Consider the following 25501-nt stretch of genomic DNA (forward strand, 5'->3'; position numbering starts at 1 on the left):
AACCCATTCTCCTGGCCGAACTGGGGCAATCGTTTCTACGATCATGTCAGTTCCTGCATGTCACGTGGTCTTTTTCTAATTCGTATGAATTCGCAGCAAGCACAGAATTTCAATACAATCTACTCTATTACAGCCTAATCTGATGAACTGCGTTCTATTTCAGCTCAACAACATATGTAGTTCTGCGTTTGTTTGTCTAGGTATCTCCCATTCGAAACTGTCATGTTCTACTCTTTTCAGTCACCACCACGATTAACCCACTTTCCTGGCCCAAGCGGGGTAAGTGTTTCTACGATCATGTCATTTATTGCATGTCACGTAGTGTTTCTCTTATTTCGTACAAATTTGCAGCAAGCATAGAACTTCAGGCTCAATGCACTCAATTACAGCCTGTTCTGATGGACTGCGTTCTATTTCAACTAAAGAATATATGCAGTTATGCGTTTGTCTAGGTATCTCCCATTCTGAACTGTCAAGTTAATCTTTTCAGTCACCGCTACGATTAACCCACTTTATTGACCAGAGTGGGGCAAGTTTTTCTACGATCATGTCATTTCTTGCATGTCAAGTGGTGTTTTTCTTATTTCGTACACATTTGCAGAAAGCGTTCAATTTCAATGCAATCCACTTTGTTACAACCCAATCTGATGGACTGCTTTTTATTTCAGCTAAACAATACATGCAGTTCTGCGTTTTTTGTCTAGGTATCTTCCATTCAAAACTGTTCTTTTGTAATCTTTTCAGTCACCGCTACGATTAACCCATTTTCCTGGCCCAAGTGGGGCAAGTGTTTCAACCTACTGGTTCTTTCTCTGTTTACAATCGTTGACCCTTGATGATACCCGGCTTCGTCCACCGAAGCGCTTGAATAGCATCGGTGGGCAAGAAGAGCGTTTGAAAATAGCCTATCAAAATTTCTACACTTGCAGTCGAGCATTTGGCAAAATATATTCAAATAAATGTTCTTTCGAAATACATAAAAACTACAAGAGATTTACATGAACATTACGTACGTTCTTTTTATCTCAAAAACTTATAGAAAATTGTCCATATGCCTGAAAAAAACGTGAAAACTTTGTTCCAGTTTCAACGTTACGAGCTAGTAAATGAGGTTACCGGAAGCTTTTTGGGGCACAACGCTTGCAATCTTGAAACTGTTTATAGTGACAATTCATTCATGTCTCAAGGTGTTTTCTTTATTTCAATGAAACTCGCAACAACCGTAAAACACTCTAAATAAGAAAATGAGCGGTCTAAAACTTTAAATCAGTGGCTTCTCAAGCCAATGTACAGTTTTCCACATATACCAAAACTTCTCTCTGACCTCCCTTAGTTTAAAATAATGTATGAAGCTCTATGGCGAACCAGGTTTAACTGCTGCATAGGCGGTACTCAGCAGAAACTCGCTAGCAGAAGCTCCCTGTGTCGGCTTTGCGAGTTGAGAGAGAGAAATAGGAGAGGAGAAAGAGAGAAGAGACGCGCATGTACAGTGGAGGTAAAACTCCCTGGGGAGAAATGGTTAGAGGAGAAGGGGCAGTGAGCATAGGTGAGCAGACGCTCACAGCGTCGCTGTTGCGAAGAGAGAGGATAGAGTTCAGAAGAGAAAAGGGAGGGGGAGTGGACGCCCTTGCAGGTTGTAGAGAAGATGTTGAGAGAGGAACGTGCAGCTGTTGAAGAAAAAGAAGGAGGAGAGTTTCAAATGCGTAAGGTGAGTGTGTACTCCGACGTCACGGGACATAGACCCGAGCAACAGGTGCTCCACATCTACAAAGTTATTGACACATGCACATTGTTCATGAGTGCGTATTAGGTAATTAGTTTGGAGCTCATTTGAGCTTAAGAAATGGAGGGCCGCAAACTCCTGCTATAATCTGTGCGTAGTCACCAATAACGAAAGCTAAGAATGTTATACTGCTCTTGTGCAAAGTTAGTGTGGACTTTACGTAAATATCAAGATGAAGAAAATGCTTTGACTGTTTTCTTGACGTATCTGATAATCCCGCTTTCAGTTACATCATACAATTTTCCGGATTGTTCAAACTCAAATTCTTGATATTTTAGTATCTTAAAGGTACCACTGGCTTGTAATAGTTTTGTTTCTCTTTCGAAACCATGCGTTCCCTCTTTACTTGTTTGGAAGGGGTTAGGAAGCCTTCATTGAAATAGAAATACACGGTTCTGGGCGAAGTTAAAATATTTTCTTGAATGCACGAGAATCTCCAGGGAAACTTAGTTCATGGAAATGGCTGGGGGATTGGTAAGATCTTCATTGAGTTTTTTTTCTTTCAACAACAGTAATATGTGCACTCTCGAGAGGTTTTGCTATCGCCGTCGCCGTAAATATGAAGTTCCACTGAAGCCTTAATTGAAAAATCATCCCATGCAACGTAGGTTCAACCCGCCTGTATTAGGGTGACGTCACTGACGCGGGACACAGCTAAAGCAGGGAAACATGTCTGCCATGTCCGCCACATAGACGGCGCAAGTGATAACACGTCCCGTGTGCAAGGACTGGCATTGATTATTCCTCGAGTAGAGAGGATGTACTCTGCTCTCTTTGACCTATAATGAAAGAACTCGGGCGTAGAGGGGCAGCTGTGTTCCTTCAGCAGCAACATTTAGTTTTGATATACTCTTCCACGCACTGTGTTGCGTTCCCCCACTATGCGTTCACTCCATTGGCTGCACGCATATCACCTTTCCGTCAAGAGCGGCTGCGTTTGCTTTCATCCCGGAGCTAACGTAACGATGGCCCTTGGCTTAGTTCGCAATGCGTTGTTTAGCTGTATCTAGACAAAATACAATCATAAAGTTTGAGCCACCGGTTCACTGGACGGTTATAGCTCTCAGAATGAGGCAGCGGTCCCTTTTGGTTTCCTCTCAAAGAAGACAGCGACCCCGAAATGACCTGTTCAGATAAAATCTCCACCTATCTTTGTCTCTCTCCCCTTTTACATATTCGCACTATAACGCAGTGTTCATTTCTCTTGTCAGCTGCTCATTTCAAAATTTGCTTAGTGTGTTCAACCCCACTGCGGAATGGGTAACATCGCGTTTTAATGATGATGCACAGCTGCGGCTTGACAGCCATTTTTATTGTCAGGTCGGGTTCCATTTTCTGTGCTTGGTGGTGGGTGGCTGCCACTGTGATAGTGAATTCTGACATTCCCGAGTATAAATGCCAAGGTGTAACCTATGGAGTGGTAACACTTCATCGGTTACACTCTGCTTTATTCCGATTGATAGAACACAAATCGCCGATTCCAGGACTAGTCCCTGCCCTTGTAAACTTTTATTCGGTAACATTTCTATCTCAAATACTATAAATCATGTGCACTATGCTTTTAAAGAATTTATTATGTGTGGTTCTGAATAGGGCTGTGCTCAACAGAAAAAGAGAGCCATAGCAGTTTTTTACGTATTCTTTGAGATAAAAAATCTTTATGACACACACTTGCTGGTAAGAAATAAGGGAAGCCTCTCACACATATATGTACATGGTAGAATGTTGACGATATTGCGGCGAAAGTTATTAGTTCAATCGTGCAATACGAGTCCAAGTGGCGATTGTTTTGGGACGACTATTTTCACACAAAACACTAGTGGCATTAGGTGGATTGTAGAGCTTTAATCTATTTGTTGTACAAATCAAAATTTTGATTTTCCGAATTCCAAGTAGCGTGCTTAATGCAACACATTTTGCGGTTGAACTAATATCAGTTATATTCTTTTCCCCTAAAATTTCTACCAACAGCTGTAGCTAGCCATCAAAATTGTTCCTAAGTTTGCTGACGAGAACGAGCTCAGACTGTACACACAAAAAGAGTACAGATTCATGCTTATTGCGACAAACTGAGAAATGAACGAACTGGTATGCATTTTCATAAGGAGCTTTGAATATCGTGTGAACAGAACTCCCTGGTAAAGCAATTATGTTCATTTTTTGCCAATACAAACTGATCTCATGCACTCAGTGCATATTCGTAAGCGCCTAATTGCTTGCGCAAGGCCCTCACTTGTTTTTATGGTCTAAGGGTGACACACAGAACATTGGAAACATAATTGTTGTTTTAATTATGTACCGAATAATTATAAATCTTGCTATAAAAATATAAAGCTGTGAAGATTTGCTTGACTAAGCTTTCTTCTGGAGTATCGCCTTCAATTTTTACAGCAATCTCCTGCCTCAGCACCTGAAGTGGTCCTTCCTGGTCCAAGTTGGGCAAGTGTTCTTTTGTTCTGTGGCATATTTTTTCACCTATTCCTAACAAGCTCATGCAGTAGTGCTCTAATACAATATATTAGAATCTGCAGCCCACTCCATAACGAAAATAAACAGTGGCACAATCAAGGCCACGTGGATCGAACACAAAGAACGAACGCTGACACACAGTCAGCGCTTCCACTCTGTAGTTAGTTTTATGGCCCTGCAAATTTGCGCAAATCCGTAACAGTATGTATATCTAAATTGTTTAGTAATCCATACAGCATATTGTAAGTTCACCTAATAACACTTGTGTGGTAACCCGTTTGCGGGCGAACGCTCTGTTCTCTCCCTTAGAGGCTATTCTATAGTTGTCGGTGAAGAAAATTCTTTCTTGAAACAGCTGTGTTTATTCACCAAGGTCTGAAAAATCTCGTACCAAGACTAATGAATCGTAAGGCTCGGAAAAAAAAACGCCACGAGTAGTGTCACATTTAGATACAAATAAACAAACTATATACTAGTGCTTAAAAATGATTAATAACCAACCCGAGAACAACGTTATAAACAGCTACTGGTGATCGACGAGGATACCTACACGCTTTCGAAAGAGGCAAGAAAAAGAAAAAAAAACTCAAGATGCATCCCGAGTTCATGTCGGTGGGTGGAAGTGAAACTGGTAATTACCTGGATTCTGGGATAAAAAATAAATGAACAAACTGACTTCTTCTCAAGACACCTGTAGTATTAGCCAGTGGGGAAAAAACAGCCTACAAGATTTGCAAGATGAAGCATTGTAACCCTGCACCGTCATTTACGTAGAAGTTGTGTGTAATATGAAACAATACTATTTAGCCAAAAAGAAGAGCCTTGACTAAGCAAACTGATTGTAACCGGTGCTGCGTCAAGTATAGTTCCTTTATTCTTAACTTTGTTGCTATTGTCACGGCCTTTTACAAATGGTCTATGGAAATAATAGGTACTGTTTTGTTATTACCTAACTTGTGTTCTTTTTCTTAAGTATTGCGCTACACTTCTTGAAAACTTGGTGGTCTCCGATTCCCCGAACAGGTACTTCACACTCGGCAACTGTTTCATCTAATAACTGCTAAGTGATAAGTCATCATGCAATGCTCAATTAAAGCATGCCAAGGAATATCTCTGAGCATAGACATGCTAGCACAATTCTTACAATTGTAACTGTACAGAGACGTCACTGCCTGCAAATTTTCAATACAAATATGCGCGCTTGCTGCAGTATCTGAAAAGGTAATTAATAAATCCTAATTATTTACACCACTGGCAGTCACAATAATTTTCTCTCTTTGTGCCCCCCTGGATACGTGTGTTATCTTAAAGGGCCGTTTTCGTGTTCTTCCCACTGCTGAACTTATAGAAAAGGAGAAAGTTTAACTTAGGGCAGCCGGTATAGCGGAGGGCAGGAACCACACAGTAGTCCTAGTAGAGAAACTGCTTGTAGCCTTAACACACGACAATATAGATCCCATCAAACACACCATTCTTGAAATTCTTCCTGCCACAAAGATGGATCAGAGCCTTTTCATTGCGAACATTTAGAGTCCGCTGACGAACTTTTTCACGAGCTTCGATTAACTATTTTGTTCTAAAACAACAATCACTACGGCAGACCTTCCTGATGATATAGTGCGTGCCGTCCACTTATCACCATGGACAGGCACGCGTATATGCCCAGAGCAGCCCGCTAAAATTCGTTTCCTTCCACTCGCGACAATTGGGCGACACGCACTATACTGACGTGAATTCTTGCCTTTGTTCAGGTTGCATTTTGCGCTGACAGTACTTCCGAAAGAAGTGAAGAAATGTACGACAGATCACAAGCTCGTAGTAATGTAATATTTTCGTGTGTACCACCCTGCTTGCATTACCACAAAACTGACAAGAAATAAACCAATGTCCATTACAAAGCGAAACACCATCTGTTGAGTTCGTGGACGAATCTACTTACTCCTACAAGAATAGGACAAAAAAAACAATAAAACAATGTGGTGCCCATCTTGTTTGCTATAGCAAGATACCCCAACTGTGATATCACAAGCACAGCAAGAATATTTCAAATGGAGTAGACTAGATATGAAGAAACCCTAGGAGGTGACCTCTGCTAGTTGCAAATGAACGTAGCCTACGAAAGGACACTCCTCAAGACAGGTAAAGAGTATATCACGGACAGAACCGCTTTCCATTGAGAAGAGCTCACATAATGGATTGAAAACAATGAGGAGTGGACAAAACCTACAGCAGAAAAATCGCGGAACTGCACGAAAAAAACTTAACAGTTTTAAACAAGCAGTGCACCTCCACCTGTTCTACCTGTGGGAAACCCGTGAAAGCCATATCCAGCTATCGAAGTATCAGAAGGCAAACATGATCTTAAAAAACGAATAGGGAAGTCTACCAAGGCACAACTAGAACAAGATGTACAACTCTCTAAGAAGTATTTGGTACCCACAAAAGCTGCCACAACAAAATTGATAAAACCTGACAAAGTTCATCCACAATTACGTAATCTAGCAAGGCGAAAATCGGTTAGAATAAATAAGAGGTGATAGGAGCTACCCAAGCTGAAGTACATATAGCTGAGGAGCTGAATCGCACACATGCAAGATAAATAATGAACTCGATCACCCGTTCACACTGCAAGTTATTCAAATGCAATATTCAAACAACACATTTCAGTCCCTTGCAACCCACACTCAGGTTCATCCTACGAGAAATCAAATGTAGAAAATTCAACCATCGCAATTCTCAAGTCACAGAACGACTGTAAATTAAAGTTTGCATATCTTTCAACCTTAATGCATCATTAGTTGTTATGTGCAATGTCAGCACAAGGAGCGATGACCATGAATACGACATGCTTTCGCCAGCCCAGGCTCTCACCAAAACCTGCCTGTCGCAATTAGCTGCTCCTTCTCCAACTTTTATTATGTAAGAACACATTATATTCATTTGGTAACTTGGTCAACCTTCATGAACTAAAACAATCAAGTAGTTTTTCAGTGGAGCCTATAGTATTTCTTGGGCTGTTTTTCCATATGTTTGTATCGACAGAACCGCATTTCAGTGCGCGGGCACGCCCGCTGTACTGTAAAATCGTCACTTTCGCGAGAACATATTACACCCTATAATCAGTCCTGTAGACTGGTATTTAAAAAACAAGTCATCACGAAACCTTTGTAAGTTCTCACCATCAGAGAAAGCAGAAAATCGCTACAAAATAAAAAATGCCAGTGAGAGCCGACAAACAGTGGCTGCTCCTACGTTCATTTTATGTTCTTTTTAGTGTTAAAATATGAATACTTCAAAGCGCTTTGTTCTCATGCCAATATGTGCATTTTATTCTGTGCTTTCAATCGTTGGTTTGCGTCTAATTAGGACGCGAACGTTATATTGAATGTATATTGTACATATCTTTACTGTGTGACTTCTAATGTTGATACCAAATCTCGTGTACATTGGATTAAAAGATTGTTTCACGAACACTTCGCCATCTTCTAACGTAGTGTAGTGGATAGAGTACTCCGCTGGGAATAAGAATAGTTAGTTGGGAAAGACAACATTGTAGAGCGCAGAGCCACTGGTAGGTGGTGGTAGTTGGCAGCGTCATATGTCATTGCGAAGTGCACAAAACACCGGCTTTTTTGTGCATAGGATCAAATTGTCAGCACAGCGTAATAAACTCTAGAACATTAAGAAACACGTATCTCTGCATTTTCAATTATACGAACACACCACCTAATAAGTTTGTTTCGATTTCATGCGTCATATAAGCTGAATATTTGCTTTTTGATCGATCATGCTCATATTTGTGAACCCGGCAGCCATATAAATATAGTTGGTTATCCTTCTAAAAAGTTCTTACAGTTATGCTGGGTGGCTGATTTTTGTGACAGAAAAACAAATGAACAGAGAGCAAAAAATTTCTTTGTTCGAAAATCCAAAGACAGGATATCGTCTTTAATAGCACATATACTTTATTAAAGTTTTATAAATGGCAATTTTTCGCTTTCAGGTTTATTTACGTGGCCGCAGCCCTAGCATCTTCTCCAACGTCAATGTTTAATTCGTGTCTAACATGTGCAGTTCTTCTCCGAGTCGCCGTCAAGGTGTATTATGTTTTTAACATTCTAGCAATGGGTGATATATATACTCCTCGTCTTGGCAGAGAAAACTTGCAACCATGTTGCACATTGAGCCTACCAAGAAAGAATGTCTTGGCTATAATATGGGTAACTTGACCTTTCCTGCTGTAACTTTGTCAATTTTGCTGTCAAAATGATATATGTTATCACGTTTCTTAATTAGGCGTTACTTATCCTAAACTATCATTCTGTACTTTTTCAGTCTCCACCACCATTAAGCCCTGTTGCTGGTCCAAGTGGGGTAAGTGCTTCTTCCTAATATAAACTACGCTAATATTGTGTTTTATAGAATATTCCTCATATCGCCTACTTCTTATGATTGCGAAGGGAACACACAACACTTAAGTGGACAATCACACTTGTACTTACGGTGCATACTTCACAGTAGTTGAAGATTTACGTATAACTACTTTACAAAAAAAGAATCAAATAAGGCTAAGAAACTCAATCATTAGCCTTGCAAGGCACGACCATGATTCTGCGTAATTTTTTTTAATATTTCGCGCCACCGTGTTCGTACGGTAAAGCTAACGCGATACTATTAAGACTTGAAGGATGTACCAAACTAGGACGCGCTCGCTAAGACTTGTTTGGATGAAACTGTGCATCAAGATTTTTTTCCAAAGTTGCCGATATTTTCCTGTTTTCTTATACTTTGACTCACGTGTCACACTCATATACGAGTTTCCAATAGAAGTTGCGTCAGCCACTTACAGATAAACAGAATTCCTATGGTTTTTATATTAAGTTTGGAATGAACAAATTCATTCATCATCATCACCTCAAAAATGTCATGTCTTCTTTTTGGTGATCCACTAGCTCTTTTAAATACCGCTACAATTATTGCATGTACAATAGATTCCATAAAGCTGAACAAACATTGGTTTATCAACCACGCTCACAAGAGTTGTATGAAACCGACAATCTCTGTAATTTGCGGTAACGACTCATTCGTTTCGACCTGTAAACTAGGACTCCTTGATCCATTCGAGCCCTGCATCTTAATTCAATGGGGTTGCACACAATGGTCTAGTGCCTTTTTTTACAATTCGAACATAGTGGTGGCAGTCTCTAGAGCGATTCCCTTAGATTGCGTATTTGGCACATCCGGCGCTTCCAAGGTGATTCCCTAGCACGGAATTATTGGAAAGGACATAACTGTGCCACGTGCGCTTATAATCACGCGGCTGATCAAAGCAGATGCCGTTGGTAGAGCGTGGTGAACCATGCTTGGTGATTTCGTACACCAGGAATATAACCATCCAAAAAGGCACTTGACTTGCGAGCCTTTAGCTTAATATGAAGCAACCATCACTGGAAGGTTGTTTGTAGCGCGATTAACGCGGCTAATGCAGAGCGTCGAGCCAGTTCCCAACCAGTCAACTATTCAATTCAATCAGTTTCGCGAAGGTGAATGCGGAAGACTCGCACACAGGAAAGAAAGGAGACTGCTTCGTTCTCAAGGTTCAAGAGCAGAGTCTTCAAAGTCGCCCTTTTAACGAAAAAAAAGGGAAAGCTTGACCGGAAGAGCGTCTTGCAAGAATTACGTGAAGCGCGGTCGTCTGAGTTTAAGTCATTGTTGGCATGCACGTGTGCCATTAAAATGAAGGCTTACCATGTTTGCGGCACGGAGACGAGCATATCCTCCCCCGCTATAAGTCATTACTGAGTATTGTTATGATGGCGGAGCGCCTCGATGTCGCATGCATACCTGGTCAGCACACAGGGCCTGACAGTGTCCGGCCAACTGCGCCAGTTAATTTCATCCTCCTTGACTAGCTTCTACACTAGCATAGAGCGAAGGTGTTTGAGGTTCAGAATGGGCGCACCTTAATGACTCCAGTGCACTGTGGCAGCACGAAGGAAGAGCCGTAATCCAGTGAAGAGACGCTTCAATGTAGCGCTCTGGCGTCTTCTGCCCAAGTGCAAGAACGAACCTCTGGTCCTCATTTCACATTCAAACACACCCCTTTCAACCCTCGGTTGAACAAAGGCTATCCATACAAGCCAATCACACGTGTGGGCTCGCAACGCCACAACCAATCACAACAACACTTTCATAACAGGCACTGCATTGGTGAAAACCACGTTGCGAAATATAAAATGATAGCTTCTAAGCCTGTTACACTCTCTCCAAAGTCAGGCAGTGCTGGCCTTCGTCAGCTGACCTTTTGTTGGTAGCAGTTCTCACGCTCGAACTCCGTCATCTCTGTCAATAAACATTGCTTCTTAGAAGCCTCCTTAAGCGCAGTGAGTACGCCGTCAGTTCTTGTGCGCTGAACAGGTGTGCATGTGACAGTGAGGCACCCCGCCATCCTAACAAAACTCGGTAATGACGCATAGCGGGGGAGAATAAGCTCGTCTCCCTGCCGCAACCATGGTCAGCCCAGTGGTCACAATGCTGCTTCCTCTGCCTCCTCAATGGCAAACGTGCATGCCAACAATCTAAGACGACGACTTGACGTGATTCTTGGAAGACGCGCTTCCGGTTAAGCATTCCTAATTTTCGTTCTAAAGTGGGGCGAATTGGACGGCTCTGGATAGTTTTCAGAAACCGAGTTCAAAAATCTAGGTGCATGGTAGAAGGTTGACGATATTGCTGTGAAAGTTGTTAGTTCAATCGTTCGTTACGAGTCTGAGTGGCGAATGTTTTGGGATGGCCATTTTCGCACAAAACATGAGCGACATCAGGCGGTTTGTTGAGCGGTAAACTTTTCGTTGTAAAATGAAAAATTTGATTCTCCAAATTCCAAGTAGTGTCTTTATTGCAACACCTCATGGGGTTCAACGAATATGAGTTACATTCTGTTCCCCCTTAAATTTAGAGCAACAGCAGTAGCTAGCCATTAACAATGTTCTTAAATACGCTGGTGAGAGTGGGCTCAGGCTGTACGCAAACAAAAAAAAAGAGATTCGTGATTACTACGAGAAATTGAGAAATTTACCAACTGGTATGCATTTCTGAACAAGGCTTTGAAGTTCGTGGGAACAGAACCCTCTGGCAAAGCAAGTATGGTCGTTGTTGCCAAGATAAACTGATCTCTTGCACTCAATGCATGCTCGTAAGCACCCAGTCGCTTGCGCATGGCCCTCACTTGTATAAATGGTCTAAGGGCGACACAGTGAACATTGAAAACCTAATTGCTCTTGTAATTGTGTACCGCTAAATTGTAAATCTCGTTAACAAAAACATGAAGTTGTGAAAATTTGCTCAACTAAGCTTTCTTCATGAGTATCGCATTTACTCCTTCCAGCGATCCCCGGGCTTAGCACCCGAAGTGGTCCTTCCTGGTCCAAGTTGGGCAAGTGTTCTTTTATTATGCGGCATTTGGTGAATTGTTGGGTGTAGCACAATCGAAGTTTATATTCTATGCTGAATTTTCTTTCACCTGTTCGTAACAAACTCGTTCAATAGTGCTCTAATACAATACATTATAATCAGCAGCACACTCTTTTGTGACAATAATCTGGCAGACAATCAGGGCCCCGTGGAGCAAACACAAAGGACAAGTGCTGACACAGAGTTGGCACTTACACTGTGTGGTTTGTTTTTATGGATCTTCATTTTAGCCCCAACTCGTAACAGTATGTACATCTAAATTGTTTAGTAACCCATACAGCAGACTGTGTGTTCACCGAATAACATTTGTGCTATAACCCGTTTGCAAACGAGCGCTGTGTTGTCTCCTTTCTAGGCTATTCTATAGTTGTCGGTCAAGAAAATGCTTTCTTGAAGGAGCTGCGTTTATTGACCTACGGCTGAAAATTTGCGAAACAAGAACAATGAAACGCAAGGCTCGGAATGAAACGCCACGAGTAGTCCACATTTAGTGAAGAATAAACAAACTATATACTAGTGCTTAGAAAGCATTAATAAACAACCCAAGAACATTTTATACACAGCTACTGGCGATGTTCGTGGAAGTCTACACGCTTACGAAAGAAGCCAGGGGAAGAAAAAAACTCAAGATGCATCCCGATTCTATGTTGGTGGGTGGCAGTGAGACTGGCAGTAAGATTGATTCTGGAATCCAAAGTTAAATGAAGAAACTTCTTGAACGACACCTAGAGTATATGCCAGTGGCGAAAAAAATACAGTGTAAGAGATCTGAAAGATAGGGCATTGTAACCCTGCACCTTCATTTATGTAGAAGTTGTGCGTCATATGAAATAATATCTCTTTAGCAAAAACAAGACTCTTCACTAAGCAAACTGATTGTAAGCAGTGCTTCGTCATGTATAGATCATTTATTCCTAACTTTTATGTTATTGTAACAGTCTATTACTAAGAATGCATGGAAATTATTGCTAGTGCGCTGTTATTACAACGCGTGTATTTATTTTCTTGACAATTGCGCTACACTCCTTGAAACCTGGGTGGTCCCTAAGAACCCTAACAGCTGGTTCTGTATTAGTTTCATCTCAAGAATGCTATGTGATATGTCATCATGCAATGCTCAATTAAAGCATGCCAAGGAATATCTCAGAGCATAGACATGCTAGCAGAATCATTACAAGCGTATTTGACCAGAAACATTATTGCCAGCAACTTTTCAATACATATATGCCCGCTTGCTGCAGTAGCTGTAAAAGGTAATAATAAATCTTAGTTATTTCGACCAATGGCAGTCACAATAATTTTCTCCTTTTGTGTCCCCCTGGATACGTAAGTTATCTTCAAAGGTAGTTTTTGTGTTCTTCCCACTGCTGAATTTACAAAAAACGAGAAAGGTTAACTTTGATAAGCAGGTATAGCGGAAGGCAGGACCGACAAAGTAGCCCTAATAGAAAAACTGCTCGTCGCAATACCACAAAACATCGTAAATTTCATCAAACACACCGTTCTATAAATTCTTCCTGCCAAATGGAGGATCAGAGCCTTTTCAAAACCAACACTTAGAGTCGGTTGACGAAACCTTTCACAAGCTTCGATTTACTATTTTGTTCAAATGAAACAATAACAGCGGCAGACCTTCGTGTTGATATAGTGCGGTCCACTTATCACCGTGGACAGGCACGCGTATATTCCCAGAGGTGCCCACTCATATGTGTGCCCCTGTCACTGGTGACATTTGGGTGACACGCACTATACCATCGTGAATTCTAGCCGGTGTTCGGATTGCATTTCGCGCTGATAGTTCTTCTGAAAGAAGTGAAGAAATGTATAGCTGGACACAAACTCGTGATTAAGAGAGACCAACATATGATTATGAGAGACAACTTATGATTACGAGAGACACCATAGTGGAGGGCTCCGAAAATATTGACACCGGGGTTCTTCAACGTGCACCCAAATCTGAGTACACGGGCCTACAAAATTTCTGCCTCCATCAGAAATGCAGCCGCAACAGCCAGAATTTGATCCTGCGACCTGTGGGTCAGCAGTCGAGTACCTTAACCACTAGACCGCCGTGGCGGGGCCCACAACAATAAGGCACAGTGAACAATAAAACTATGTGGCACCAATCTTGTTTGTTATATCAAGATACGTCTACCGTGATATCACATTTGCAGCGAGAATATTCCAAATGGAATAGATAAGATTTGAAGAAACTCTAAGATGTGACCCCTATTAGGAGCAAATGGATGTAACCTAAGGAAGGACACTCCATAAGATTGGGAAAGAGTACATCGTGGACTGAACCTCATTTTATTAAAAAAAACTCACACAATGTTAAGAATACATTGAGGTGTGGACAAAACCTCAGCAGAAAAAGCGCTGAAGTGCGCAAAAAATAACAGCTCAAAAAAACAAACAGTGCACCCCACATTATCCTTCTGTGGGAAACCCGCGGAAGCCTTATCAATCGATTGAAGTATTACCATTCAAACAAGGTCTTAAAAAACGAACAGAAAAGTCTACCAAGGCAGAACTAGAACAAGATGTACAGCTCTCTAAGAATTATTAGGTACCCACAAAACCTGTCACAACGGAATGGATAACCAACTCCGAAAGGTCCTGACAAAGTTCATGCACAATTACGGGGGCTACGAAGGCGAAAGTTCGTAAGAATAAATAGGAGCTGATGTGAAGTACCCAACCTGAAGTAAATATAGCTTTGGAGCTGAATCACACATGCACCCTAAACGATGAACTCGATCGCCAGTTCACACAGCAAGTTATTTAAATGCATTGACTAAACTAGAACGAAACGGGACCCTAGCTAGGTAAAGACCGCATAAATCAGAAGTTACTATGCAACCTAGGCAAGAATCAGGGAGATTACTTCCAAAAGCTAGCAAAGACAGCTGGAAAAGTGGGACAGTTGCACCACTCCGTATAGACGCTGAGATTCTCGTGATTTTCAAGCTAAACGATCCCCTTGGAATATTAAATATGCAACTCATGTTCCTGACATCCTGCTTCTGTAAGTGGTATCAACATACGCTCCTCAACAAGGTTCATACTTGAAGGAAGTCAATGCCTTTCGGGCACGATGTATGAAATCCGCCATCAATTATCAGTGCAAGGCATCTTGTTGCAGCTAAAGGGGCGCATCCTCGACCGCCTAGGCAAGCGCAGTAAGAGCACAGTCGTGGCATTGGATGTCCAAAGAACACTGGACGATGTTTTTCATTGCGCGGTATTGTGGGACCTCCAGGACACGCACGGTGAGGAAGGAACATACCGTTGCAGACAACACATTATTACCACCGGAACAGGAGCATAGTGCCTTGGCATTCTGAAATCGGACCATTTTTAAACAACAAAGAAACTCCTCAAGGCTCTGTTCTCTCACCGCTACTTTTTTTAATATTGACTTGATAATTCTGCGGATATATTGAAAGGAATGCAGGTGATCTAACCATTTGGACAACCGTCGGCTCTCCCGCACCTCAGCAAAATTCACTCCTAGAGGTAGTCGACCACACAGAAATCTACCTCAACACTCGTGGGCTCATATCTGCGCCAGACAAGTTGGAGCTTCTTCCGCTCAAAATAGAAGACGGGGACGACCAGCAACAGGGAGAATCCCAGAACAAAAGTTTTGGATGAATGAAGTGCACATAGCTCAGAGTTCTTGGTCGCTCGTATTCACCATGGATCCTTATTCTACACTTCCACGAAGGCAAATCGAGCGAAGCTGTATTACCGAAGCTTCAAGAAACCGCAAAGAAAGTTCGAAAGTTGGTACTCACGTGAATCAAAGAAAAGGCCCGGCTTGGAAGAAAAAGAAAAAGTCGAAATTATGCACGCACTTATCATCAGTAAAACTACATAGGAACCTTTTATTAGTACCTCAAGGATACAGAAGTTGAAAACTGAATACACTCATATGAAAAACGACTAAGACTGTCAGAGATAGGGTTCTTTGAACGGGTTTCCGCACAGTGAAGACTTTTCTAAGTTCTCCGCAACACCACGGAGAAGTTCTTGGAAGCAACCCAGTCAATCAACTCGAACGGTTTAGACTTACTGAAACAGGGTGAGTGACACTTGAAAAATTGGCCTATTTTGAAGCCATGGAACAATACGACCTAAAAAAGGATATCCTGAACAGCAATTAAACAACAAATCTCAGTCCCTTGCATCCCACACTAAAGTTTGTCCTACCGAACCTCAAATGCGGAAAATTGAACTATCACAAACAGCGGCGCTGAGATCGCTGTTTCCTAGAGCTCGGACCAGCGAGTCTTTTATTGCGCACATTGGCTGTAACCCTGTACATGTTGCCGGTGATTTTTTCTTTAAGCACACGCAATACAAAAGTCACAAAACGACTGTATGTTGAAATTTGCATTTATGTTAACCCTAATGAATTATCACTTGTTCTGTGCGATATCGGCCTAGAGTGAGATGACCATCAATCCGACGTGCTTTCAGCCGCCCAGGCTGTCACCGAGAGCTGCTGGTTGCAATGTAGCTGCTCCTTCTCCAACTCCTATGTGTGAACGCGTAACGTTCTTTCAGTAATGTGGTGCGCCTTCATGAACTAAAACAATCGAATACTTCTACAAAGAATTTGATAATACTTTATTGGGCTGTTTTTTACATGCAGGTATTGACAGAACCGCATTTTATTACGCGGGCTCGCCTGCTGTACTGTCATGTCATCGCTTGCGCGAGAACATATTATTCTCTCTATTGAGTCCTTTACACACGTATTTATTGAACTAGTCATCATAAAACTTTTGTGAATGCTCACCAGCAGAAAAAGCAAAAATTCGCTATGAAATAGAAAATGGAATTAACAGCCGACAAACAGTGACTGCTCCTATGTCCATTTGATGTTTTTAGTGTTAAATTGTGAATTCTTCATAACACTTTGTTATCTTGCCAACATCTGCGTATCATTCTGTGCTGTCAGTCTTTGGTTTGGGTCTAATAAAGGCGCGAAGGTTATATTGAATGTAGGATTGTACATATCCTAACTGGGACTTCCAAAGTTGATGCCGAATGGTGTATGCGTTGGATAAAAAGTTGTTTTACTAACACCTCGCCATCTTCTGGCATAGTGTAGTGGATAGAGTACTCCGTTGGGAATAAGATGATCAGTTGGGAAAGAGAAGATTGTAGAGGGCAGAGCCACTGCTAGGTGGTGGTAGGTGGCAGTGGCATATGTGATTGCGAAGTGCAGAACAAGAAGAACATAAGGTTTATTTGTCGAATCGAGACGATTTGAGTCTGGTGTTTTTTAGTGTGCCTGGGCACTTACCGCGGATGTGGTTCCGAGACCATGTCTCGAAGCGGCTTCCTCGGCACGCTACACGGCCCAGAGTTGTGCTGTCAGGTTCGTGCTGAGAAGTGCGACCATCCAACGCGAGCGAAGGCTGGTGATTGAAGAGTGGGACGAATCGGCACTTTTCAAATTGTTTATTAGGCCCTGACCCTCCCACAGCATGTTACTAAGGGTGACAACCTTGCCACATGACGTGCATCTGTTAGTAGTGTATATGTCTTGATACATGGCGTGCATGAGTCTGGGGTTTCTGTATGAATCGTTTGTAATTGTCTGAAGTGTAACGCTTGTGTTATGTTTAGCCCTTCGTGAGGGGACGGGTATATGCGTCTTTGTAACTGGTAATGTGTGGTGATGTCTTGAAACCTGGTCATGCGATCCTCCAATGCCCATATGTCTGCAGTTCCCCGCCGGGGCTCGTCGTCCTCCGGTGATGCTCGGTGAGTGAGGCCTCGAGCAACGCGGTGAGCCGCTTCGTTGGGGGCGCTCAGTCCGGTGTGTGCCCGGATTCATAACAGGTGCCTTCGGTTATCGAACTCCACCTCTCCTGGATGTATGGGATGTCGTTGGAATATGCGAAACGCCTCTTGCGAGATGCGTCCGTTGGCTAAATTGCAAATTGCTGTGTGCGAATCAATAATCACGTATGTGGCATTGGTCTGTGTGAGGGCCAGTGCTATAACCGCTTCCTCTGCGGCTCCACCGTGTGCCGTGTTCACAGTGAGGCTTGTGATGTATTTGCCGCGATGGTCAGTAACTACCCCCACGAAACTATTTTTATTTGTATAACGCGCGGCATCAATGAAAACCGCTTCATTGTCGTTGGAGCAGGTTTGATTGATATGTGAGGTTTAACGTCCCAAAACCACTATATGATTATGAGAGACGCCGTAGTGGAGGGCTCTGGAAATTTAGACCACCAGGGGTTCTTTAACGTGCACCCAAATCTGAGCACACGGGCCTACAACATTTCCGCCTCCATCGGAAACGCAGCCGCCGCAGCCGGGACTCGAACCCGCGCCCTGCGGGTCAGCAGCCGAGTACCTTAGCCACTAGACCACCACGGCGGGGCTTGGAGTAGGCTTGAGTAATGCGTTGTGCCTTAGCTTTACGCCGTCCCGTATGGTGTCGGGGGTGCCTGTTGCGAGGCAATGGGGGTACGTGTACTTGCTCGCGTACCGATCTTGGAATTTCGACTTTGATGCCGTGCTGCGTATGGCACGTGATGCCGAGTTTTTCGAGTAGGTGTCGGCCTGGGCGGGCCTTGGATATGCGCTTGAGCTGGGAAACTTGTTGTGCCCCAACGAGTTCGCCGAGGGTGTTATGCAACACTAGCTCCAGGAGTTTGCAGGTGCTAACTCCGGGTGCCAATCCCAACGCGAACTTGTATGTCTGGCGTATAAGGGCGCTAATCTTGTTTTTTTCCGCAACTGTACATTTGTGAAACGGTGCCGTGTACGTTAGTTGTGAAATAACACAGGCTTGTATGAGTCATACGACGCTGCCTTCGCGCATGCCCGCATGTTTGTTCTTGATGCGTCGGATGAGTTGCATCGTGCTGGTGGCCTTTGCCATTATCTTGCGCAGTGATTCATCATTGCCGCCGTTCTGCTCAATCATCATCCCTAGTACCCGGTTCTTCCTTACCATTGGGATTCGTGAGCCGTTTGATGATGTTAGAATGATTTCTTGTTCTTCTGAAGGTACGTAGTCTTTGGGTGGGAGTCCCTTTTGCACCGATCTATATAGCAGTAGTTCGGATTTTTTGGCCGAGCAGGTGAGTGCCGTACCTACGAGGTAATGTTCAGAAAACATCGGCTTTTTTATGCACAGCATCGAATTGTCAGCGCAGCGTAAGAAACACTAGGGCGTTTCCGGCAGTTTAACTGTCATAAAAAAACACTAGGGCTGATTCGTGTGACAGGAAAAACAAATGGACAGAGAGACGAAAATTTCTTTATTGAAGTCTCACAAAACAGGATATCGTCTTGAATAGCACATATACTTTATTAAACGTATATTAAGGGTAATTCATCGCTTGGAGGTTTATTATACGTGGCCGCGGGCCTAGCATTTTCTCCAACGCAAATGGTCTATTTGTGTCAAGCATGTGCGGTTCTTCTTCTAGTCGCCTTCTATGTGTATTATGTTTTTAACAGTCTAGATAAGGGGTATATACATCCTCGTCACCTCGGCCACGCAGACATGCAACCATGTTGCACACTGAACCAATACAGAAAAAATTGTCTTCGTAATATTATGGGTAATTAGACATTTCTTACTGTAACTTTGTCAATTTCGCTGTCAAAATGATATATATCATCGCGTTTTTTTTTATATAGGCGTTACCTATACCGAACTATCATGCTATATTTGAACTAGTATAGCGCATTATGGGGAAAAAGAAACGGCTGAGCAGAGCGACACAAGAGAACAGAGCGCTAACTTCCAACTGAGCTTTATTGTCAAACTGCATCAAATATATAGACCGGCGCAAGCATACAAAACCACCCTAACGCAACGACAAGATAACACGCAACATCACACCGTCACATATCACAGATTCATAGGCGGTTATCCTGATTAAGGAAGGCCACTTCATGTTTAGATAAAACCAAAGAGGGAGCACTGATACACGTGCTGCCAGCTCTTGCTATACAATGCGCTTCTATAATTTCTCGAGTTAAATGTGACGGGTGCTTTTTGCCACTTCGCGTTGATCAAACATAGGGGTACATCCACAATCTCGGCAGTGAATTCCAATGTGGCCCTGGATTGCTTTGTGAACATTATAATGGTGTTCTTTTAGCCTTTCATTAGGGCATCGCCCCGTTTGGCCGAAATACCACATACCATATGAGAATGGAATCGCGTAAACAACCCCCGCTACACACGGCACAAACCGAGTTTTGTGCTTAGTTGTGCAACCAGTGGTACGTGATTTGAGAGGGTTGACTGCTTTGCAAAGCCGCTGTAACTTATCCGGCGCTAAAAACACCACTTTGATGCTAGATTTCTCCCCTATCGTTTTTAGCCGGTGGGAAATGTCATGCACATAGGGTAAAACTACGGGTCTTTTACGGTCGTTAGATTCCGGCTGAGCCTCAGAGTTGCAGCCTTTCTTTATCTGTTTTAATAGCTTTTCAGCTATAGATGCCAGTAGGATAGCTGCGTACCCAGCACTCAAAAGCCTTTCAGCTTGAGCTGCAAAGCTGCGCTGCATGACATGATGACACGATTTCCTAAGAGGATTGATGAGAGAAAGATTCGTGATGCTGCGCTTAACTAACTTGGAATGGGAAGAGTCACAGGGTAAAAGAGGTTTTCCATTTCTAGGTTCAAATAGCCAGCACACATGGTCAGGTGAAAGAATTACATTCAAATCTGAAAAGCGTAAGCTATTGTCCACTGGCAACTCGTGAGTCAATAAAAGCGGTTTAAAACATTCTTTAATAGTCATTACCATATCGTCGGTTAGTTGCTGGCAGGCAGCGTCGCTGCAGTCAATGAAAATTAAAAAGTCGTCTACGTAACGACATATTTTGGTGACAAGATTTTGGTCCAGCATGCTCATCAGCAACCGGTCATGATGTCCAAGGTATATGTCACTAAGGATCGGGGCGAGGCATGACCCGATGCAGACACCACTATTCTGTATGTATTTACAATCATTAAAAGACACAAAAAACATAACTTTCTGGAACATAACGACAGGGGCTTAAAAGCACTTTCGGTCGATATAAAAGATTTGTATTACTCTTTGCCGCATGAGAAGTTGTTACAGTGTGTTGACAATGCCATTGACTCATTTGGTGCTGTAGCCTTCCAGAATCTCACGGGTGTCCATAACAGTAACCTCTTAGAGCTGCTGTCCTTTTACATCCAGTCGACTTTTGTGTCTTTTAATGATTGTAAATACATACAGAATAGTGGTGTCTGCATCGGGTCATGCCTCGCCCCGATCCTTAGTGACATATACCTTGCACAACATGACCGGTTGCTGATGAGCATGCTGGACCAAAATATTGTCACCAAAATATGTCGTTACGTAGACGACTTTTTAATTTTCATTGACTGCAGCGACGCTGCCTGCCAGCAACTAACCGACGATATGGTAATGACTTTTAAAGAATGTTTTAAACCGCTTTTATTGACTCACGAGTTGCCAGTTGACAATAGCTTACGCTTTTTAGATTTGAATTTAATTCTTTCACCTGACCATGTGTGCTGGCTATTTGAACCTGGAAATGGAAAAGCCCTTTTACCCTATGACTCTTCCAATTCCAAGTTAGTTAAGCGCAGCATCACGAATCTTTCTCTCATCAATCCTCTTAGGAAATCGTGTCATCATGTCATGCAGCGCAGCTTTGCAGCTCAAGCTGAAAGGCTTTTGAGTGCTGGGTACCCAGCTATCCTACTGGCATCTATAGATGAAAAGCTATTAAAACAGATAAAGAAAGGCTGCAACTCTGAGGCTCAGCCGGAATCTAACGACCGTAAAAGACCCGTAGTTTTACCCTATGTGCATGACATTTCCCACCGGCTAAAAAATATAGGGTAGAAATCTAGCATCAAAGTGGTGTTTTCAGCGCCGGATAAGTTACAGCGGCTTTGCAAAGCAGTCAACCCTCTCAAATCACGTACCACTGGTTGCACAACTAAGCACAAAACTCGGTTTGTGCCGTGCGTAGCGGGGGTTGTTTACGCGATTCCATTCTCATGTGGTATGTGGTATTTCGGCCAAACGGGGCGATGCCCTAATGAAAGGCTAAAAGAACACCATTATAATGTTCACAAAGCAATCCAGGGCCACATTGGAATTCACTGCCGAGATTGTGGATGTACCCCTATGTTTGATCAACGCGAAGTTTCAAAAAGCACCCGTCACATTTAACTCGAGAAATTATAGAAGCGCATTGTATAGCAAGAGCGGGCAGCACGTGTATCAGCGCCCCCTCTTTGGTTTTATCTGAACATGAAGTGGCCTTCCTTAATCAGGATAACCGCCTATGAATCTGTGATATGTGACGGTGTGATGTTGTGTGTTATCTTGTCGTTGCGGTAGGGTGGTTTTGTATGATTTCGCCGGTCTATATATTTGATGCAGTTTGACAATAAAGCTCAGTTGGAAGTTAGCGCTCTGTTCTCTTGTGTCGGTCTGCTCAGCCGTTTCTTCTTCCCCATAATGCGCTATACCAGTCCAAGTACGACGAATCAACTCGCTCAATCTTCAACACTTGTGGTATCATGCTATACTTTTTTCAGTCTCCACCGCCATTAAGCCCTGTTTCTGGTCCACGTGGGGTAAGTCCTTCTTCCCAATATTGTGTGTCATAAAACATTCCTCATATCGCCTACCTCTTACGATTGCGAAATGAACTCAGAACACTTAGGCGGACAATCACACTGGTATTTACGGTGCATATTTCAGACTATGTGAAGATTTACGTACAGCTACTTTACAAAAGAAAAATGAAATAACGCTAAGAAACAAAATTATTGGCCTTGCAAGGCACAACCATGATTCTGGGTCGTCAAAGATCGACAGTTAAGCTAATCGTGTTTGCGCAGCAGGTCACAATTTTCGATAAATTTGTCAATTTTTCCCGCCACCGTATACTTACAGTAATGCTAACCCGATGCAATTAGGACTTCAATGGTGTACAAAACTAGGATGTGCTCGCTAAGACTTGTTTGGATAAAACTGTGCATCAAGATTTATTTTTCCAATGTGGCCACTATTTACCTGTTTTCTTCAGCTTTGACTCGCGTGTCACACTCATATACGAATTTTCAGTGAAAGTTGTGTCAGCTGCTCACAGATAAACAGAACTCTTGTGATTTTTATATTAAGTTTGGAATGAACGATTTCATTTATCATCATCGCCTTGAAAATGTCCAGTCTTCTTTTCGATGATCCACTAGCTCCTTTAAATACCATTGCATTCATTGCGTGTTCAATGAATTCCATGAAACTGAGCACACATTAGTTTATCACCCACGCTCAGAAGAATTGTAGGAAACCGACGTTCTCTATATTTTGCGGTAAAGGCTTATTAATTTTGACCTGCAAACTAGGACTCCTTGATTCAATTGAGCCCTGCTTTTTAATTCATTTGGGGTTGCACACGATGGTTAAGTCCTTTCATTACAATTCAGACAATGTGGTGATAGTCTTTAGAGCGATTCCCTTGACTGCATATTTAGCACATCCCATGCTTCCTAGGTGATTTTCTAGCACGGAATAATTGGAAGGACATAACTGTGCCACGTGCGCTTATCATCACAAGGCTCATAAAAGCAGCTAACGTTGGTAGAGCATGGTGAACCATGCTTGGTCGGTGATTTCGTACACTAGGAATATAGCCGTCAAAAAGCACTTGACTAGCGAGACTCCATGTTAGTATGAGGCAACCATCAGTGTCATGTTGTGTGCAGCGGAAATAATGCGGCTGATGCAGAGCGTGGAGCCAGTTCCCGACCCGTCAACTATTCAAGCCGAGGGTTTTCGCGAAGGCAAACGCGGAAGAACCGCGCACGAAAAAGAAAGGAGACTGCTTCGTTCACAAGGTTCAAGGGAAGAGCCGTCAAAGTTGCCCCAGTTTAACGAAATAGGGAAAGCTTAACCGGAAGCGCGTCTTGCAAGAATCCAGTGAAGCACGGTCGTCTGAGTTTAGGTCATTGTTGACATACACGTGTGCCATTGAGAATGAAGGCTTACCATAGTTGCGGTACGGAGACGAGCTTATCCTTCCGCGCTATAAGTCACTACGCAGTATTGTTATAATGGCGAAGCGCCTAGCTGTCGAATGCATACCTGGTCCGCGCACAGGCCCAAACGATGTCGGGCCAACTGCGCCAGTTGGCTTTTTCCTCCTTGATTAGCTTCTACGCCAGCTAAGGAGCGAAGGTTTTTAAGGTTCGGAATGGGCGCCCCTCAATGATCCTAGCGCACTGGGGCAGCGCGAAGGAAGAGCCATAATTCAGTGAAGAGACGCTTTAATGTAGCGCTCAGGCGTCTTCTCAGGTGCAAGCCTGAACCTCTGCTCCCCATTTCACATTCAAACACACCCGTTTCAACCCTCGGTTTAACAAAGGGTATCCACACAAGCCAATCACTCGTGTGGGCTCACTCGTGTGGGCTTTCATACCAGGCACTTCATTGGTAAAAACCACGTTGCGAAATATAACATGAGCGGAGATAGCTTCTAAGCGTGCCACGCTCTCTCCAATCTCAGGCCGTGCTGGCCTCTGTCGGCTGACCTTTCGTTGGTAGCAGTTCTCACGCTCGAGCTCCGTCATCTCTGTCAAAAAATACTGCTTCGTAGAAGCCTCCTTATGCGAGGTGAGTACACTGTCAGGTCCTGTGTGCTGACGAAGAGTGCATGTGACAGTGAGGCACCCCGCCATCCTAACAACACTCGCTAATGACGTAGAGCGGGGGAGAATAAGCTCGTCTTCTTGCCGCAACCATTGTCAGCCCAGTGGTCGCGTCCCTGCGGCATTCTCAACAGCACACGCGCAGGCCAACAATTTGAGACGACGGCTTGACGTGATTCTTGCAAGACGCGCTTCCAGTGAAGCTTTCCTATTTTTCGTTCTAAACTGGGGCGAATCAGACGGCTCTGCCCGTGAACCGTGTGTGTGAAAGAGTCTCTCTTTATTCCCGTGCGCGCATCTTCGGCGTTCGCCTTTGAGGAAGTAATTGGTTTCATTAGTTGACGTGTTGGGAACTGGCTCCACGCTCCCCTTAAGCCGCATTATTTCCGCTGCTCACAACGTGCCACTAGCAGCTGCCTCATACTAGCTCTCCACCTCTATGTCTACGCGATGAAGTAGCTCCTGGACTACCTCTTCCGATGACAAGCGTCTAGACACTGGTTTGCAGCATTGTCTTGAAGCACCCCCCCCCCCTATACGTGAATACCTCTACCGGCATGGTTGCGTAGGATAGTTCCGAGCAACCAAGTGCAATAAATCCTCTCATTTTCATTAGGACAGTGTCCAACAGGTTCGGCAACGAGGCCACGTCACTGGATGAATTTATTTACCTGTGCGTTTGCAAGTTCGCCAATCATAGTTGTTCAATTGTGTTCTTGTTTCCACATAAGTATATGTTTGTTAAAAAAGCGCTGGCGTGTTTGTAGGGCCCCTTCGTTGCTTGAATGCTATTGATGGCCTTCGATGCCTTTCCAGTTACATGGTTCTTCAATATAGTTGAACCATTCAATGTTCATCAGTATCAAGGTTTCATGAAGGCCGTCCTTGAAAGTTGCACATGCACCAGAAAGCTTGCCGTAGCATTGGGCGTTCATTCAAATGAGCATCTCAAAATTAGAAAGAAGAGAGCCGATGAGCACATATCTTATCTGACAGCCAAAGACATTGGTTTCCCCTTTGGTGGTACCAGCAGCGTCGTAATCATACTCTGATAT

General features: G+C 43.2%; 1 protein-coding gene across 4 annotated transcripts in view; it reads left to right on the forward strand.

Annotated features, from left to right (window-relative positions):
* LOC119167424 (uncharacterized) overlaps positions 1-25501 on the forward strand; it is a 179600-nt gene that overhangs the window by 70941 nt on the left and 83158 nt on the right. For 3 of the 4 annotated variants that reach the window (XM_075866399.1, XM_075866402.1, XM_075866400.1), the window contains 5 exons: positions 241-279; positions 4175-4222; positions 8588-8626; positions 11640-11687; positions 22332-22370. In XM_075866399.1, coding sequence (XP_075722514.1) covers positions 241-279; positions 4175-4222; positions 8588-8626; positions 11640-11687; positions 22332-22370 — 213 coding nt within the window. The remainder of the gene's footprint in view (positions 1-240; positions 280-4174; positions 4223-8587; positions 8627-11639; positions 11688-22331; positions 22371-25501) is intronic. The other variant, XM_075866401.1, reaches the window with a different exon arrangement.

Source organism: Rhipicephalus microplus, chromosome 6, assembly GCF_043290135.1.
Source record: "Rhipicephalus microplus isolate Deutch F79 chromosome 6, USDA_Rmic, whole genome shotgun sequence".
NCBI lineage: Eukaryota > Metazoa > Arthropoda > Arachnida > Ixodida > Ixodidae > Rhipicephalus > Rhipicephalus microplus.